The sequence below is a fragment of the Vespula pensylvanica genome, chromosome 14 (genome assembly GCF_014466175.1).
Source record: "Vespula pensylvanica isolate Volc-1 chromosome 14, ASM1446617v1, whole genome shotgun sequence".
NCBI classification, from domain to species: domain Eukaryota; kingdom Metazoa; phylum Arthropoda; class Insecta; order Hymenoptera; family Vespidae; genus Vespula; species Vespula pensylvanica.
Genome location: NC_057698.1, coordinates 2,166,936 through 2,184,435, shown reverse-complemented (window position 1 = coordinate 2,184,435; position 17,500 = coordinate 2,166,936). Strand labels below are relative to the sequence as shown.

General features: G+C 37.1%; 1 protein-coding gene, 1 long non-coding RNA gene and 1 other non-coding gene across 6 annotated transcripts in view; 2 read left to right on the top strand and 1 right to left on the bottom strand.

Annotated features, from left to right (window-relative positions):
- Positions 1-17,500, top strand: part of LOC122634245 — a 226,712-nt gene that overhangs the window by 7,427 nt on the left and 201,785 nt on the right. The gene's annotated exons all lie outside the window — the stretch shown is intronic.
- Positions 1-17,500, bottom strand: part of LOC122634241 (knirps-related protein-like) — a 70,561-nt gene that overhangs the window by 3,275 nt on the left and 49,786 nt on the right. Inside the window, exons 1-2 of one of the 3 annotated variants that reach the window (XM_043822983.1) lie at positions 9,008-9,138; positions 1,987-2,064 (exon numbers count right to left, since the gene is read on the bottom strand). In XM_043822983.1, coding sequence (XP_043678918.1) covers positions 1,987-2,064 — 78 coding nt within the window. In that variant the 5' untranslated portion in view covers positions 9,008-9,138. Of the gene's footprint in view, positions 1-1,986; positions 2,065-3,787; positions 4,047-9,007; positions 9,139-17,500 lie in introns of those variants that run through there. The other 2 variants (XM_043822985.1, XM_043822984.1) reach the window with 2 other exon arrangements.
- Positions 14,796-14,867, top strand: Trnap-cgg. The gene has a single exon. It is a non-coding gene; the product is annotated as a tRNA-Pro (tRNA).

The following is a 17,500-nucleotide window of genomic DNA, read 5'->3' as shown; positions in this document are numbered from 1 at the left end:
TAGTAGTAATAGTAGTAGTAATGTATTATACGTTCGTGTAAATGTTTAGAAGGGCTTAGAAGAGGGGTGTAAGTACGACGTTTCAGGAGCGATGACACAATCGAGAAAATGCTACCGTTATTACGTGCTCTCTTCCATCAACCTCGCTAGAACAGTGCACGTTGGAGGATTATGCAAACGGGTCCTCCTTTGAAGTTGCGCGACTTTACTTGATACGATGATAACGATTCTTTTTCTTTTTCTTTTTCTTTTTCTTTTTTTTTTTTACTTAACTCATATATTTTAGATTAACGATATTGTTTATACGTATATAGATATTATTAATAGATTAGCGGTGAGCAATCCTCGATTATTCTAAACTTTATCATCTTATTATCATTATTTTTTTTTTTTTTTCTTAAGTATACGAGCAACATTTTAATAAATACGATCTGAAGAATATTAAATTACATATTAAAGTCGTTCCATAGTTTATTACTTAATAGAATATTTCTTTTGTATTTTCATTTCTTTTCGCAAATTTCTTTTTTGTAAACTTTTTTTTTTTTTCTTTTTAATCTTCGCGATATTCAATACTCTTTAAAGAATATATATATATATATATATTTCTGTTATCTTCGATCGATAAAAAATTATAAAGATTTTTTTTTTAGATTTATACGAATCGGGCTCGGGATACTCGTTGCGATGCGATCGATTCAAAATGAAGAGAGACGAGAAAGAAATATGGGGTAAAAAAAGAAAGGAAATGAATGAAACGAAACGAGACGAAACGAAAGAGAAAAAAAGAATAAATAAATAAATAAAATTGACGGTGAGAAAACATGGCCCTGAGAGATGCGAGCGCACGTGCACCCGTTTCTCGATTTCGTTCGAGTCTCTCGAGGCGATGCTTCCGGCGCTTCGCACTTGTCCGCCACAATTGTTTCCGCCCTAGTTCACGGTTACGTCAGCTCGACATTGTTTCGTTTCGTTATTTTCGTTTTCAGGCCCACCGTAGCATGTCAGTTCTCCCTTCTCCTCTCTCTTCCTCTCTCTCTCTCTCTCTCTGTCTCTCTCTTTCTCTATCTCACTCTGTCTTTCTCCCTCCATTGCACGTAGGATCGCGCGCTTTACGCTCGAGTTAGAACTCGCGATCCGTGCCCCGCTTTAGAGATTAGCAAAGAAAGATTACAGTCAAGTCAGACACCGATGATTCGCCTTTCTAACGAAATTAAATTCATTGCGATTAAACGCGAAAAGAAAGGGGGAAAAAATATATAAATAAATTCGTCTGTTAATCGAGTTTTCATAAAACGCGCGCGAAGGAAATGAAGCGATAAATAAATAAATAAATAAATAAATAAATAAATAAATGTAATAGAATGAAATAAAGTGAAAGAAAATAAATGAGAAGAAAGATGGGAGAAAAACGTAGGAAAAACAAATGGGATTATAGAAAGACCTGGATGGAAATAAATCGAACGATTAAAATAGATCGAAATGAAATCAATTTTGATCGATCGATCGATCAAATGTAATGTAACAACGAGAAAAATTAAACGAAACGAAAAAATTTATTTGACGATCGAATTCTCGATAGGTTTCTAATCAGTTCTAATCGATCGAGACAGGTGGCCCCCGTGCTTGATTGACACGCATGCTTGGCCAAACGCTTTTAACCTCGGCCACGGAACGGGTCGTGAAAGCGATCGCCGTAGTGCTGGTGTTTTGCGAAATCACGGGAAAGAACGACGACGTCGTTTGCGAGTAACTGCTGCTGGTTTAGAATGGTGGGGAGAATTAGGAACGAGCGAGGAAAACTCAATGCGAATTTGTACGAGCTAATCTCTCTCTCTCTCTTTCTCTCTCTCTCTCTGTCTATCTCTTTCGCTCTCTTTCACTCTCTGTCTCTTTCTACTCTTCTGTATTTTTTTTTTATTATTATCATTATTATTATTATTATTATTTATTTTTTTTGTCTTGATCTCGTGAGAAGAGACTCACCTTGCAGCCCTCGCAGGTGAACGCGCCAAAGTGGAAGCCAGCCGCGGGTTCGCCGCACACCTTGCATTGCTGATTCATCTGTAACAAAAGAAGAAGGACTTTTATCATCATTTGCCATTTCGTTCGAGTTCATGATCCCAGTTCATACACCCAGTCACACACGTACATATATATATACATATATACACACACCCACATATACAGGGAAAGAGAGACGCACGCGAAGACGCGCACGAAAACACAAACGATCGAATATAAATGTACAAACATTGGAGAATTATGAAAGAGTGGACGGACGCTTTTATGCGACTTATTTGTAGAAACTAAAGTGTTTATTTTTTCACTTTATTCAAACAACGGGACGCTCGGAAGAGCGTGATTCCTTTCGAGTTAAAACCTTCGAGAGTACTGAGCTACGATATATCGTTCTAAGACTTTCTAATCTTTTTGTTTTTGTTTTCTTTTTTCTATTTATTTTCTCTCCCTCTCTCTCTCTCTCTCTCTCTTTTTTATCTCGTATTTTTTCTATCGTCTTTTTTCGTAATAATCGTCAAGGTTAATTCTTATTCTTGTTTTTTTTTTTTCTTATATTTGCCAATATAATCAATATGATTGTGTAATCGATAATTTTAATTACAAGATTTCTGAACAATTTCGACGAATCGTAGAATGTTTCCGATCGGAAAAAATTTGTCTACGAAAAACCAAAAGAAAAAAAAAAAAAAAAAGAAAAAGAAAAAGAAAAGAAAAACATTTTCTTTCTGTGATCAATTTCGTTAAATAAGTCACTCGAACGGATTAATTATAATTCTTCTAATAAACTTTCGAAGTGACAAATTTTATCGGTCGCTATTAGAAACCGAATAGACACCATGATCGCGCACGATTGAGAAAGAGAAGAGTCTTGATTGCGCAATACTCGGAGCGCTTTGCGCTTGGCGCGCGCGAATCGCTGAATCGTGGCAAAGCGGTGCGTGTTACGTTCAACGAGCGGAAAACTCTTGTGCACCGTTGCTTTTTTTTTTCTTTCTTTCTTTCTCCATTTTTTCCCCACTCTTTTCTTTTTTCTTTTCTTTTCTCTCTCCCTCTCTCTCTCTCTCTATATATATATATATGTCTATCTGTCTCTTCTCTGTTCTCTCTAGGTTGCACCGATAACTTCTTTTCGCCTTCTTTCGATCGCCCGTCCAGAAAACGCAACTCGATTTATTCTCGAACCTCGTTTTCACACATCGACGATTTTACCTTGATTTAGAATTTAACATTACATTAGAAATTTATAAGCAACGTTATAAATTTTTTACGAGACAGTATCAGATCTTCTATCCGAGGAATCGTTTATCATATTTTCATGTCCAATTATTACATTATTATTAATATACGTGTTTTACACGTTTTATTAATCGTTTAACAATTATCTTCCTTTCTTTCTTCCTTTCTTCATTTCTTTCCTCGTCTCTCTTTATTTTTTCTCACTTCCGTTATTTTCCACGAGATTTTAGTTATCGGTATTGGTTCTTTTCATTTGAAAAATTTAAAATTCTATTATCTCTCTGTCTCTTTTTGTAAACGGTCTTCTTTTGATCTCCATTCGGCGTTCAACGGGCGAATGTCAAAAGTTAAGATTGTTAAGAAATATGGGACAATAGTGATGACCCACATACGTGTTTGGCCCGAAGTATACGTATCTTGTCTATGTACGTACACATACTAACACACAACACACACACACACACACACACACACACACACACACACACTAAGTATGCATATACGCATGTAGAGATAGATAGGTACGTACGTGCGAGTACGTTACGTTCCCTCGTAGGCTCTCTTTCGACGACTTTCATACATGACGGACTGTCGCTAAATGGGAAAGTAAATCTTAGCTAATGGAAGAGACATCGAATGTTTGATCAACGGAGTCTCTCTCTCCTGACCTACACCCCACAGTCGTTGACACTTCTCGTTCGAGTTGAGCCGAACGAAGCCGAGCATAGTTTCGTACCAGAAACGCCGTTCCTACGCGTATACTTTTAATTCCGCCTTCGATTATTTTCTTTCTTTCTTTTTTTTTTCCTTTTCTTTCTTTCTATTTTATTTATCCGCCTTCGAACACGAAACACTATGTAACTACGACGACGAGGACAGACGAACGAACGACTTTCATATAGTTTCTATTATTCTCCTACTCGATATACTTTGAAATCATCGACAATAGATCTGTTCGATCGATCGATCATTCCCTTTACGTACGTATGTTGTCTACGTATGTTACGTTTTCTCTTATTGTTCTCTCTCTCTCTCTCTCTCTCTCTCTCTCTCTCTCTCTCTCTCTCTCTCTCTCTCTCTCTCTCTCTCTCTCTCTTCCTTCCGCCCTCTCATTTACCGAGATTTTCGTAACGGAACACTGTCACGGACTTGTGAACGTTTTCGAGTTCACATCGCGAAAAACCGATGATGTGGTAATCGCTGCGGTTCGATCGTCTCGCCTTCCTCGAAATCGTTCTCTCGATTCGCTCGATTTCGATCGAAAACTTTTCGATTTCTCTCTCTGTCTCTCTTTCTCTTTCTATTTCTCTCCATAATATATCATCGTTGCACTTTCGATCGAACGAACGATCTATACCTTCAAACAAATAATTTCTCAAAATTGATATCCTGTTTACCCATTAAAAAAAAAAAAAAAAAAAAAAAAAAGAAAAAAGAAAAAAGAAAAAAAGAAAAAAAAACAAAGCAAACAAAAATAAAAACCACACAAAAGAAACGGAAAACGAGAAAGGAGATCAAAAAAATCAACCGAACGGAATAGAAGAACATGTACAAAGAGGAAAGAGAAAGAAACAAGACAGATCGATGTAATACGAGTAAACGAACAGAGGATACACAAAACGAAGAATGATAGAAACGTTCTTTGGATTATTTTTATAATCTTTCTCCTTCTCTCTAAGCAAGCATACCGTTCTTCTTATTACGTTAATTCGAAAGTACGTCAAAGCGTTTGAAATCGGCCGAAGGATCGATTCGCCGCTTGGTCTCGGCCTTCGTTAAAGGCGCGCGCGCGCTCTCGGTAATAAGCGTTCTCGATTATCGTCGAGAACGGATCGCGACGACGCCGACACCGGCGATCATCGTCAAGATCACCGAGGATCATCGACGTCGTCGTTGCGCGATCCTTGCTTAGTAGAGAGCCGTGAGAATCGTAGCGACTTCTGGCTGTCGGCTTGCAGTCATCTCTTTTTCTCTCTCTTTCTCACTCTTTCTATCTCTCTCTCTCTCTCTCTCTCTCTCTCTGTCTCTCTTTCTCGATCAGCAACTGGATGCTAACGATCACGGCAGCTTATTTTCTAACGTTCAAAGGGAATCATATCGAAGATATGCCTCTCGTCCTCCTTTCTCGCGTTGACCTTCTCGATAAAACAGCCCCCAACACCCTCGCTTCTTCTCTCTCTTTCTATCTATCCATCTCTCTTTCTCTCTCTCTCTCTCTCTCTCTCTCTTTCTTTCTTTCTGTTTCTTCACGTCGACGGAAAGAATCGCGTTGATTGACGATCTCGCAACGCCAAGAACCTCTCAGGTTCAACGTCCCTCGAAGCCTTCTACTTCTTCTTCTTTTTCTTCTTCTTCTTCTTCTTCTTCTACTTGTTCTTCTTGTTCTTTTACTTCTTTTTCTTGGTCTTTTCCTTCTTCTTCATTCTCGACAATAATTCAAAACATCCGAATTCGATCGATTTTACACTCCGACTCGACCCAAAATGATTTTTTATTTATTCCTTTTCCGCGAATCCCCAACATCCGCGCGAGGAGTCCTCTAATCATTGTCTTCGTCGTCGTCGTCGTCTTCGTCGTCTAAGATTGTAACTCGATGAGTATTGCACAACGATTCCGGATGAAGGATTCCTTGCTCGTCGTGTCGTTTCTTAAAATAACTTCGAGTCGAGCCGAAGGAGACGTAATGAGAGGCGCACTTTAATCGCGGCGATTAAAGGTCGTAACTTACAGAGAAAAGAAAGAGAGAGGAAGAGAAAGACAGTTAGAAAGACAGACAGAGAAAGAGAAAGAGAAGAAAAACGAGAATGGAAGAAAAGAAAAAAAAAATAATAATAATAAAAAAGCTTTCCGTTTGAAGACAGCTTTTTTTTTTCTTCTTTTTATCTAATACGTAATGTTTACGAGCGTCGAGATTCTATCGGGCTTTTTAGTCGTTTTACTGTACTAAAAAATAGGTATCTTATTATTACTTTTGGGAAAGGTCACGAAAATCGAGAAACGACCAAGTACAAGGCTTCCAAGTTTTTTTTTCGAATTGGTTACCGTCGAATCACCTTTTTTTCCCTTTTTTGTTCTTTTTTTTCCTTCTTCTCTCTCTCTCTCTCCCTCTCTCTCTCTCTCTCTCTCTCTCTCTCTCTCTCTCTCTGTCTGTTTCTTTCTCTTTTTTTTTTACGATGGGGGGTGACGAACTCGCAACATCTTTCCCGACTGATGGTGCCACGATCCTTTACCTTCGTCGTTTTTTTTCCTTTTTCTTCCTCTTTTCCCAACGATGAGGGTAAAAAAAGAATTATGAAAGGAAAAAAAATAGAGGAAAGATACTCGTGAAAACATGCGTACGCATTGTTACGGCATCAATGGAAAAAAGTACTGTAAGAGAGAGAGAGAGAGAAAGAGAGAGAAAGAGAGAGAGAAGATTCCAAGCGAACTTCTTGCGTAATCCATACGAAGGGCATTCGACTTTTTATTATTGACGAAAAATAACTATCGTCGCGACGACCTCTCTTTTTTCCATTTACTTGGTTTTAGTGAAAATAAGACGAGAGAAAAAAAATAACCTCTATACATCTTTTTTTGGGCCTTGCCCAACACGGCAGGTCATTTTTTTCTTCCTCTTCCTTCTCTTCTTCTTCTTCTTTTTTTTTCCTTCCATTTTTTCCTTCTTCTTTTTTTTAGCTTTTTATTCCCCCCACTCTCGTCCTCTATTTCACACACACACACACACACACACATATACGTGCTCGATCCGTCAAGGAAAACCTTAATTATCAGGGACAATCGTATAATGATAAAGAACGAAAGTGCCGCTAAGCAGAGTGTATATTACGCCTGTTTCCCCAGAGCATTTAAACCTTGCCGACGGCCAACATAACTAAGTACTTACGTCTTAAATCCTTTGCCACGAATAAGTCACCAGGAATATAAATCGATTCTAATAGGATATTTATATTTTTTATACTTCGAAATAACGTTTCATTACGTTTCTTTTGTTTTGTCTACTTAAAAAAATAAAAATCTCGTCGACGCTTATCTCGGACGATGAAAATTAAAAAAAAAAGAAAGAAGTAAAAAGAAACGAAAATGATCGCGTTTGATTTATTGTTTAAACGGATAATAATTACGAGCTCACATTTTTCGTATGTGTATATATATATATACGTACATAAATATATATATATATATATAAATATATATGTATATCATAATCTCTCATCTTCGTAAAACGGCGCGTGATCCAGTTCGCGGAGAGCGACTTCCGTTCTTTCGTAAAATGAAAGAACGAAACGAACGTTCCGCAACGCGTGGTGCCGCGCGCGGCCTTCGCACCGCAAACGATGCAGTTATACGATATTCTATTCTTGCCGCCTCGTCGATCGTATTATTACCCTAGCTTATCTCTATGTATTCTCGATGATCCGATATGCTCGACTAGAAACGCCAAGGAAAAATCTATTTTCACGTGTCTTTTATATCTATGTCGGTACAATTTACGTTTATTACGTATAGTGTCTATATACATATCTCGTTAATTTCATGATGATGATTATTATATTTATTATTATAATTATTATTCCCGAAAATGAATCGTCCAATATGCGTTTATTTTACATTTTTTTTATACAATAAATTAAATCATAACGTACACATATATCTATATATATATATGTATGTACATACGCATATTTTATTAGCGAAGAGAGAGAGAGAGAGAGAGAGAGAGAATATATATATATGTATACACATCTAAATATTTTCTCATCGTTCGTTTCCCGTCGTAATAAGTTCTTGCTTCTACTCAGAACGGTGAGAATATCATACGCTTTCGATATCATTAAGATCATCGATAGATACGAATCTACTCGATGTCTAGCGGAATTAACTAATTGCTCCGCGATCGCGGCGAGTTGAACTCTCTGACTAACGAATAGAGATAGATAGAAAGACAGAAAGACAGAGAGAGAGAGAGAAAGATGAAATGACTTAAAGGTCTCTTATCGGGCTCGTTACTTCGAGAACGTACATAATAACGTTTGAGATCCTGTCGAACCGTGACGACTTTTCCCTTCGTGTCACGAATCGAAAAGAAAAAGAAAACGACGACGATGATGATAATGATGATGATGATAATGATAATGATAATGATGATGATGATGATGATGATGATGATGATGATGAAGAATTAACAGAGACAAAGACATCCCCGTCAGTATTTGACGAAGTCGTTGACGTGCGATCACCGAGTGCTATAGGAATAATTGCGAAACGACGTGCGAAAAAAACGTCACCTTCTTTTTCCCCTCTTTTTCACCTCTTCCACCCCTCTTTCGATAACGATCGATAATCGTAGGAGTCGCATTCTCGATTCGCGAACCGCACTATGTAAGTACGTCTATATCTACGTATACATACATATATATATCTATGCATATATATATATATGTCTTTATTTGTTTTTTTTCCCGCTTTTTTTTTCTTTTTTTTTCTACTCGATCAAAAGGGAGAACGTTCTCCGCGCGCCTCCGCGCGTCGAGATTAATTAAATGTCAGGCACGCGTGTGTTGTTATACAATGTCGTTCGTGGAGTTAACACGGGAACGCGATGCGCACGAAATTACGAATTCTTTGCGTTTCACTCTCTACCTCTCTCTCTCTCTCGCGCGCTCTCTCTCTTTTTCTCACTCTCTCACTCTCTCTCTCTCTCTCTTTCTATCTGTTAAGCAGAACGATAATTTCCTCATTCGACACGTACCTTGAAGATCTTGGAAGATGATGATTAATAGTTCATCGACGTTAACGACATTCAACGTGCGTCCTTGTTGCATTCGAGTTCGTAGCTCTTCTCATCGATGATACTCCATCTCTCTCTCTCTCTCTCTCTCTCTCTCTCTCTCTCTCTCTCTCTCTCTCTCTCTCTTTCTGTCTATTTCTATTTCTATTTCTATCTCTGTCTCTCTTTCTACACTGTAGATATATCTTCTTTAATCTCACTTTTATATATGTGTATATACATATATATATATCTGTACAGAGAGAAAAAATTAATCACAGATCCCAAATATCGTAAAAAGTCACTTTCGAGAGGGAAGTCTTCTGATTCTTTCCTTTCTTCGATCACTGAGCGTCCACCTTGTCCTGATATCCAATGATAATTCACTGTTATCAACCGAATCGAGAGCACGTGACGAGACTCTTTACACAAGTGTATTTTGTATTTATCCGTTGTACTATTGGAGAACGTGAACGAACAAAAAAAAGAGGAGGTCTCTATGCGTAAAAAAAAAGTAAAAAAAAAAAAAAAAAAAAAAAAATAATTAAATTGAATTGAATTGAAGTTAAAAAAAGAAAAAAAAAAAGAAATTACAAAGAAGACCGAACGAACAAACGAACGAACGAACGAACGAACGAAGTCTTCCCCTTGTTCTTTTTCTTACTTTTTCTTTTCTAGTTCTCCCTCTATTACACTCCGTCTCTGACACACTCTTCTCCTCTTCTTTCTTTATTGACTTTTTGCTCTTCTTTTTTTCTCTCGTATTTTTCGTCGATAAAAAAGAAAGAAACCAAAAAAAAAAAAAAAAAAAGAAGAAAAACCAAAGAAAAAATGGAGGAGAGAAGGAGAAAAAAAAATTAAAATAAAAAAGAAATAAAATAAAAAAGAAGAAGAAACCCGAACCTCGGACGAAGGTAAAAACGATCTTAGGGAAGAAAAGTAAAAATGATATATAAAACACACGACGTTCAGAATAATAACAACAACAACAATAATAAGAAGAGAAGGAGGAAGAAGAAGAAGATGCTCGATCCGACGATGACCGTTAGGTGAATGACTTTGGAAGGCGAGGGTGTCCACGTCGATTCTTGAATCGGCCCCCACCTCCGATGATTTTCTGCGGTCCCGCTCGTTCTTTCTTTCGTTCGTTCGTTCGTTCGTTCGTTCGTTCGTTTGTTCGTTCGTTCGTTCGTTCGTTCGTTCGTTCGTTCGTTCGTTCGTTCTTTCGTTCTTTCGTTCGTTCGTTCGTTCGCTTGCTTACTTGCTCGCTCGTTTGCTTGCTCGCTCCCGGTCGCGCGCGCGTTCTCGTAAGTATAGCTCGAATGGGCCTTATGGGCACACTGTGTGCCGAGTCGGAGAAGCGTGCAGGGTCCATCCGCTCGGCGGGCACAGGTGGGCCGCAGGTCCTCTCTCGGTGGCTTTGGTGGGGGACCTCACACCGGAGGGATCCTCTCTTTTAGCTAGGAGAGGGGGTAGAAGGGAGGGGCCTCGTCGCGCTGCCCCTCTCTCCTTCTTCTTGATCTTTATCCTTTTCTTTCTCTTTCTCTTTCTTTTTCTCTTTCTCTTTTTTTTCTTTCTTTTTTGTTCCTAGACTAGATCACCGTGATTCTCTTTCTCCCTCCCTCCCTCTCTCTCTCTCTCTCTCTCTCTCTCCCCCTATTTTTTTTCATCGTTACATTCTGCGACAAGTACATTCGTTATTTATCGATGTATTAAAAAATGTATCCCCGTCGTTTTTTCCCCATTTTTATTTTTCACTTTTTTTCCCGTTGACATTTCCGTTCGATATTACTTATAGATGTAGAAACTTGGTAAAAGTTTGTCCTTTTTTATTGCTTTCATTTTTTTGTCCTTTTTTCTCTTTTTTTTTTCTTTCTTTTCCCCTTCTTCTTCTTCTTCTTCTTCTTCTTCTTCTTCTTCTTCTTCTTCTTGCCGACGTCGTGAAATATTTCGTAAGAAAATTGTTTGATCGCCGGTGATCGTAGGAAACGTGGTTAGTTTATTCCTACGAATAAACCTCCATCGTCCTCTCTCGAAGAAATTGGTTTCTCGCGGATACGTCGTTGGGGAATAATTTCATGGGTGTACGTTTTGGTAGACGGAACGTGGGAAAGTCTCATATGTACGTTGGCAAGCATTACGCTTGACCTCCATACGCTACGGAATGACTTGCCTAAGGTCCTTTTATGTAACGTGATGCGTTTCTTCGTCGTACGTTTTGTTCGTCTTATCGTCTTAGTTATCGCCGAGTCAAAATCGATTTGATTCTTCCTAAACGAATTCATCAGTGTAAACTTTTCGTTTCTGTTTTTTTTCTCTTCTTCGTTTTTCGTTCTCTCTTTTTGGTTTCTTTTTCTTCGTGGACGAGTTTCGTGTTGGACGAAATCAAAATAAATTGGAATTTCCAAAGAGACACGTGTACGCGATAAGCTAACTGACTTCTTTCGAAAGAACGCGTTGAGTTGGTCAGGATTTAATAAAGTCAAAAGTTTCTTTCATCGACGTCATACGTCGACGTTTCTTATTCGAACCAAGACGCCTAATTACACGCTCCTTACGTCGCTCTTCTCTGCGTCCCTGAAAGTTTCGAACCGTGACGGTAATATCTCCAAGTGCAACCTCGCGCTATCTCGAATTCACGACGATAAGAAGAAAGATCGTCGAATTTCGAACGATCTCTACCATTTTCTTTTTTTTCTCTCTCTCTTTTTTTTGTTGTTTTTTTCTTTCTTTTTCTTTCTTCGCCTAAACGCGTCCTCACGTTCAGCTTACAAATCGCTAAGCAGTTCTTTCCCTCTTAATCGTATCTCGATCTATTACAAACGAGCAGTCGAGTTCGTTTCGTCGTCAGAGAGAGAGAGAGAGAGAGAGAGAGAGAGAGAGAGAGAGAGAGAGAGACGCTTGCGTGTTTCGAAAGATTCTTTATTATATCGGGCTTTATACGAACGAATTTTAAACGTTTACTATTTTTGATTATCAATTCAAAAGCTACCGAAAACGTTAGCTTTGCAATTTCGTTCGTTTTTTCTCTTCTTTTTTTTCTGTTTTCTTTATCTTTTTTTCTTTCTTCCCCCGAAAGAAATGATCGTAAATTTGTATAAATCTAAAGGAATTCTCTTATAGATATATTATACATCTATTTAACATATATGAAGTATTTATACAATTGACACACATATTAATATGTATATTCTCGTGTGTAATATATATATATATATATGTGCGTGCGTGTGTGTGTGTATATATTTTTTTTACACGATAGTTTGGTTACGGAATTACTATCAAATTTAAAAACGACTTGATAGAAAGGCCCATAGGCTTTCGTGGTAATTAGCGACGTTCGTGAGTTTCATTGCGACTTGGCCCACGGCGGTGAAGTCGTAATTAACTAAATGTAGGTATTAAAACGATAACCGAGACTCATCGCACGCTTTTACTCGACTCTAATCTTTGAGAATGTGTCATTCGTCGAAACAACGAGAGAAAGAAAAAAAGAAAGAGAAAGAGAGAACTATAGAGAACCGAAATAAATTTCAACGAATTTATTTATATATTTAGTAAAAATATTTCTTCATTACCTTCGTTGATAATATTGTCGAAAATAAATTAAATAACGAAAATCGTTTCTTAACGAAATAATCTAAAGATAAATATAGAAATGGTCGATCGATCGGTATTAGCAAGATATGTATTATAAATATCGAATAAATATGGACGGAGAAAAAAAATTCTCGATTTATGGCAAGATAATCCGATTGCCAAGAATATTAACGGTAATTTTAGCTATACATATATACGATGCTACCGATTAAAAAAAAAAATTATATATATATATATATATACCTTGTTCTTTCGAACATATAGAGAGAAAAAGAAAGAAAGACAGAAGAGATAGATAGAAAAAAGTAAACATGAAAACGAACTATGAGATATAGTTTTAAATAATGATTGATATGTTATTATTACGACTCATAAAAATCGACGAATAAAATAATATAAAAAATGATTTGCAACTTTAAGTTTACCTTCGTAATTTAGATATTATTTCAAATTACAATTACGTTTTTTAAGAATCTTATCGGACTACGTAAAGTACAAAATGAAAAAGTAGAAAACTACAAAATTTCTAAATACTAAAACTCCCTTATTAAGGGTCCCTTATTTCACAATTTTATTATTTTACAATCGATTATAGACTTTACCGTTCGTCCATACGAGAGATTTCGTCGATTTTTACCTTCGATTTCTGTGTGCAGTAAAAAGTGTCCCCTAGTAAAACGTTCTTTCTCGAGGTACATTCGTTCGTTTGGTATTTTTTTCCTTCTTTTATTTATTTTTTTATTCTTTTTCCTTTTTTCTTTTTTTTTTTTTTTTAGGTATAAAGAAGGGAAAAAAGGACGCGTAGTAGGTACGCGTAGATTAAGAAAGAGAAAGAAAAAGAAAAAGAAAGAGAAGAAAAAAAAGAACGAAGAAAAAGGCTGCGATAGTTAGGCCGAGATCGAAGAAGCTATTAAAACGAATTATAATGCTTACTATCTTAGATCGTAATAGTTTACTGTAGTAATTAATGAGATTCGAATTTAACGCAATCTTTCGCGTTTTTGATACGACACCGTCATTAGATGGATCGGAGTACCGTAAGGCATACGTATATAAATAACGTGTCTTTCTTCGAGAATTATTTTCACTTCCTTCTTTTCTTCTTGCTTTCTTTTCTACCATTTTCATTTTCTTTCTTTTTTTTTTTCAAACACTTTTTTTTTGTAACCCTCCGATGGTTAGAGTTTATCTCACGAAGAGGACCTCGTGTTGTCTTTTTAACAAACACGGTGGTCGGTCGAGTGAAATGAATAAGAAGAAAATTTCAAACTCGGTTTTGCATACAAGGCAAAAGGGATAGCTTATAGGTAATTACGAAGGCTTCGATGAAAAGTAATTTCGCGATCCGTTCCATCCTGACCTTTGCTTCAACTTTGTTGTAAGCCATACGTCGCGTACGATACCAATCATTTTTATCTCGATGGGTCCGTCCGTTCGAGATGGGAGATGATATATCGCATGAAAGAGCAAGTCGATGGCGGGCTGCACGCGACGTTTAAATCGTTAATATCGTCTTTAAACCGGCAGGTGTCGCCACCAGCACCTTCCACGTAAGTAGATCCTGCGAGAGGAGCTTTCGGGATCTATCAGGATCCATTCGTCGTGATGAAAGGATCCTGATAGATCTTGTAGGATCTATTCGCGTTTGAAATAAATCGTATTATCGTTAGAATGTTCTCAATAGGATTTTTTACATTGTTTCAAAACTTGGTCAATATACGATTTACGAGTGTAGGCAACTTTTACTCGTTGAAGGCAATAACCTAATAGCCTCATAATTGGAGATAATGAAATATTTGAAATAATTAGAATAATTTAAATAATTAGCCTGATAGTTAGAGATAATAAAATATTTTAAATAATTACTGCTCGAATAATTAGACGTATCTATTATATATTTACCAATCAACCAATCAGCCAACTCAACCTACCTACTTACCTTACCTACTCATTAAAATTCCCGAACGAATTCTCGAGCTAAGATTACGCGATCAGGAAAATAGAAACCTTTTTTCCCTTTGTCATTGTTCGTCGAATTTAATCGCACTAATTTCTTTTTCTACCGATCGTTAAATATTATCGTCCGAGAGATCGATCGTTTTCTTATCGATTAGGATAACGATGGAAATTTAAAAAATTTCTGCATTTAGAGAAAATGATTAAACAAGGTGGCTCGTTGGTCTAGGGGTATGATTCTCGCTTCGGGTGCGAGAGGTCCCGGGTTCAAATCCCGGACGAGCCCGTCTTAAAGGTTTACCATTTTTTTTTTTCTCTTATACCTTCATTTAAATAAAAATCCTACGATCTCAACATCGTTGTCATCTATATAAGGAGTATAGTTGTTAATTCGTCCGACGATTGATAAGTGTAATAGATTATAAAACATACACGGATAGATACACACACGAACACGCACATATCGTAGATATATTATGTCCTTCTTGTCTATGATTTTTGTCATTAAAATAATGAGGTCCCGCCGATATAATAAACGTCGTATTATACGACTTCAATTTGGTCGATCTAACGGGAGATTTATGTATATCGTAGTCAAAAAAAAAAAAAAGAAAAAAGAAAAAAAAAAACGAAAAAAGTATAAAAGATACATCTTGCGACATCGAAATCGTACGACACGACTCGCCTTCAATTCAACGTTAGATATAATTAATGTGAGAATAATATCTTGTTTTCACACGGTTGACGCTGTTTCCCCTCTCGTGCAATCTCACGTAACACTCGTAATACACGAATATTATCATACGTGTGTGTGTGTGTGTGTGTGTGTATATATATATCGCATTAATATCCCGATGAGCCAGAGCCCTTCTTGATGAGCCTCGAGCGAGGATCAACCTTCGAGTATGGAATAGCTTAGAGTTTCTCCAAGTTATATCCTCGACTAAGTCTCTTTTCCTTTTTCTTTTTTTCATTCTATCTTTCTTCCTACCTTAACCTTCATCTCGTTTTAAACGGCTCGTCGACCTTTCGTGGAGATTTTTCCCCCTACTCCCTCTTGCTTTTTTTTTTTCTCGACGATAATCTCTCTTACGAGAGATACAGTTTTGCCATCGTATTAACAAATCGTTCGTTGGACGAAATAATTTCGTTCTTCTTCCTTTTCTTTCAATATATCTCTTTACAATGATTAGATATGATACAGAGGGGTATAATGACGTAACAAAAAAAAAAAAAAAAAAAGAGCAAAAAATAAACAAAAACAAAAAGAAAGAAAAAAAAAACATGAAAATAAAAGAGAAGAAATAATATACAAAAGAAATAAAATAAAGAATAAAAAACAAAAAAAAAAAAAAAAACCATAGAACTCGCGTTCGTGGAGCGTAAGTGTAAGTAGATAACTCGTGATCGAGAATGATCGATCGCAGGTACCCCGTTAAACGATGACGCGAGTTCTGAAATCATCGAATTCTTCGTTGGTAGATCCTTCGGATTAATCGAGGCGCCTCAAATGTCCACGAGATAATCAAAACGAGCGGCTGTGTTACCGGTACATATGTACGTTCAACATATGTACATATGTACAGGTACGTACGCGTGCGTGCTTGTGTCGTTGCTTACGCAGAATCAAAAAGAGAAAAATAGTGATCCTTTCTCTCGAGGTAAGCGACGTAGGATAAAAAGTGTAGAGGACTCGCCAAAAAACTCGTTTCGATTGGTCGTGTCGTGTCGTCTCGATTCGACGAAGGTCGAACGCAAAATTATAAATGTCAAAGGCGGCATCGATATTATAACGAATAAATCGATCGTCCGATAAGGCAGAAGCTTTGCGATTCGACGTTGAACAGAGTCGAGAATTATTTCTTTGACTATATCGATACTTTTGTCGAAGTTTACCTTTATATTATGATAATGATAATAATCATAATGATATGTCGATGATAATACGAATTCGTTAAATTAAATAAATTATTTAAATTGATCAAAATAAATTCGGATCAACCATCTTTTTCCTTCTGTTTCTTTTTTCTTCTTCTTTTTTCCTCCTTCTTCTTCTTCTTTTCCATTTAATCCCACGAAAGATTTGGAAATTTACTTTTATGTGGAATCGATAAATTAAAATTAAACGATCGACTCGAGCTCCTTTCTCGAGTAGGTTTCGAGAGATATTTGGGAGGCTACACAATCGCGGCTAATTCGGGGCAAAAGTTTCGAAACTTTGACGTGAGTGTGTTTAACGTGAGGATAGAGTGGGATGAAGGAGGAGGAGGAGGAGGGAGGAAGAGGGGAAAAGAAAGATAAAGTCGCGTGTGTATCATCGTTGCGCGATCGTCGACAGGGGTCGTCAGCGTCATCGTCGTCGTCGTCGTCGTCGTCGTCGTCGTCGTCGTCGTCGTCGTCGTCGTAAAAGTGAACGTTCGTAAGAGAGTATAAGCTGCGTATACGTATACGTATGTCTGCGTGTATCGAATAATCTCATCGTTTAATAGTAAATCTTATATATCATCGACTATATCATATCTAAAAGGGAAAAAGATATTAAAAGCGATGCGTTCTCCATTCTTCTTCTACTCCTTTTTTTCTTCTTTTTCTTTCTATTTCTCTCATTCTAATTTTTCTACCAAGCTATCGAATAATCTAATCGTTTAACAGTAAATCTGTGTATCATCGACTATATCATATTTAAGAGAGAAAGAGATAGTAAAAGCGATGCGTTCTCCCCTCTTCTTTTTCTTCTTTCTTTCTCTTTCTGTTTCTCTCTTTCTAATTCTTTATGAAGAGGAACGATTAAGTAATACGTAATTAATAAAGGCACCGTTTTATTCTGATTTTTTATCGCGCATCTGAGCGTAGTAGAGGCCACGCCGAGAGTAATTATATCTCCTCTCCCTCCAAACGTTATTTGTAATCTTACGCATC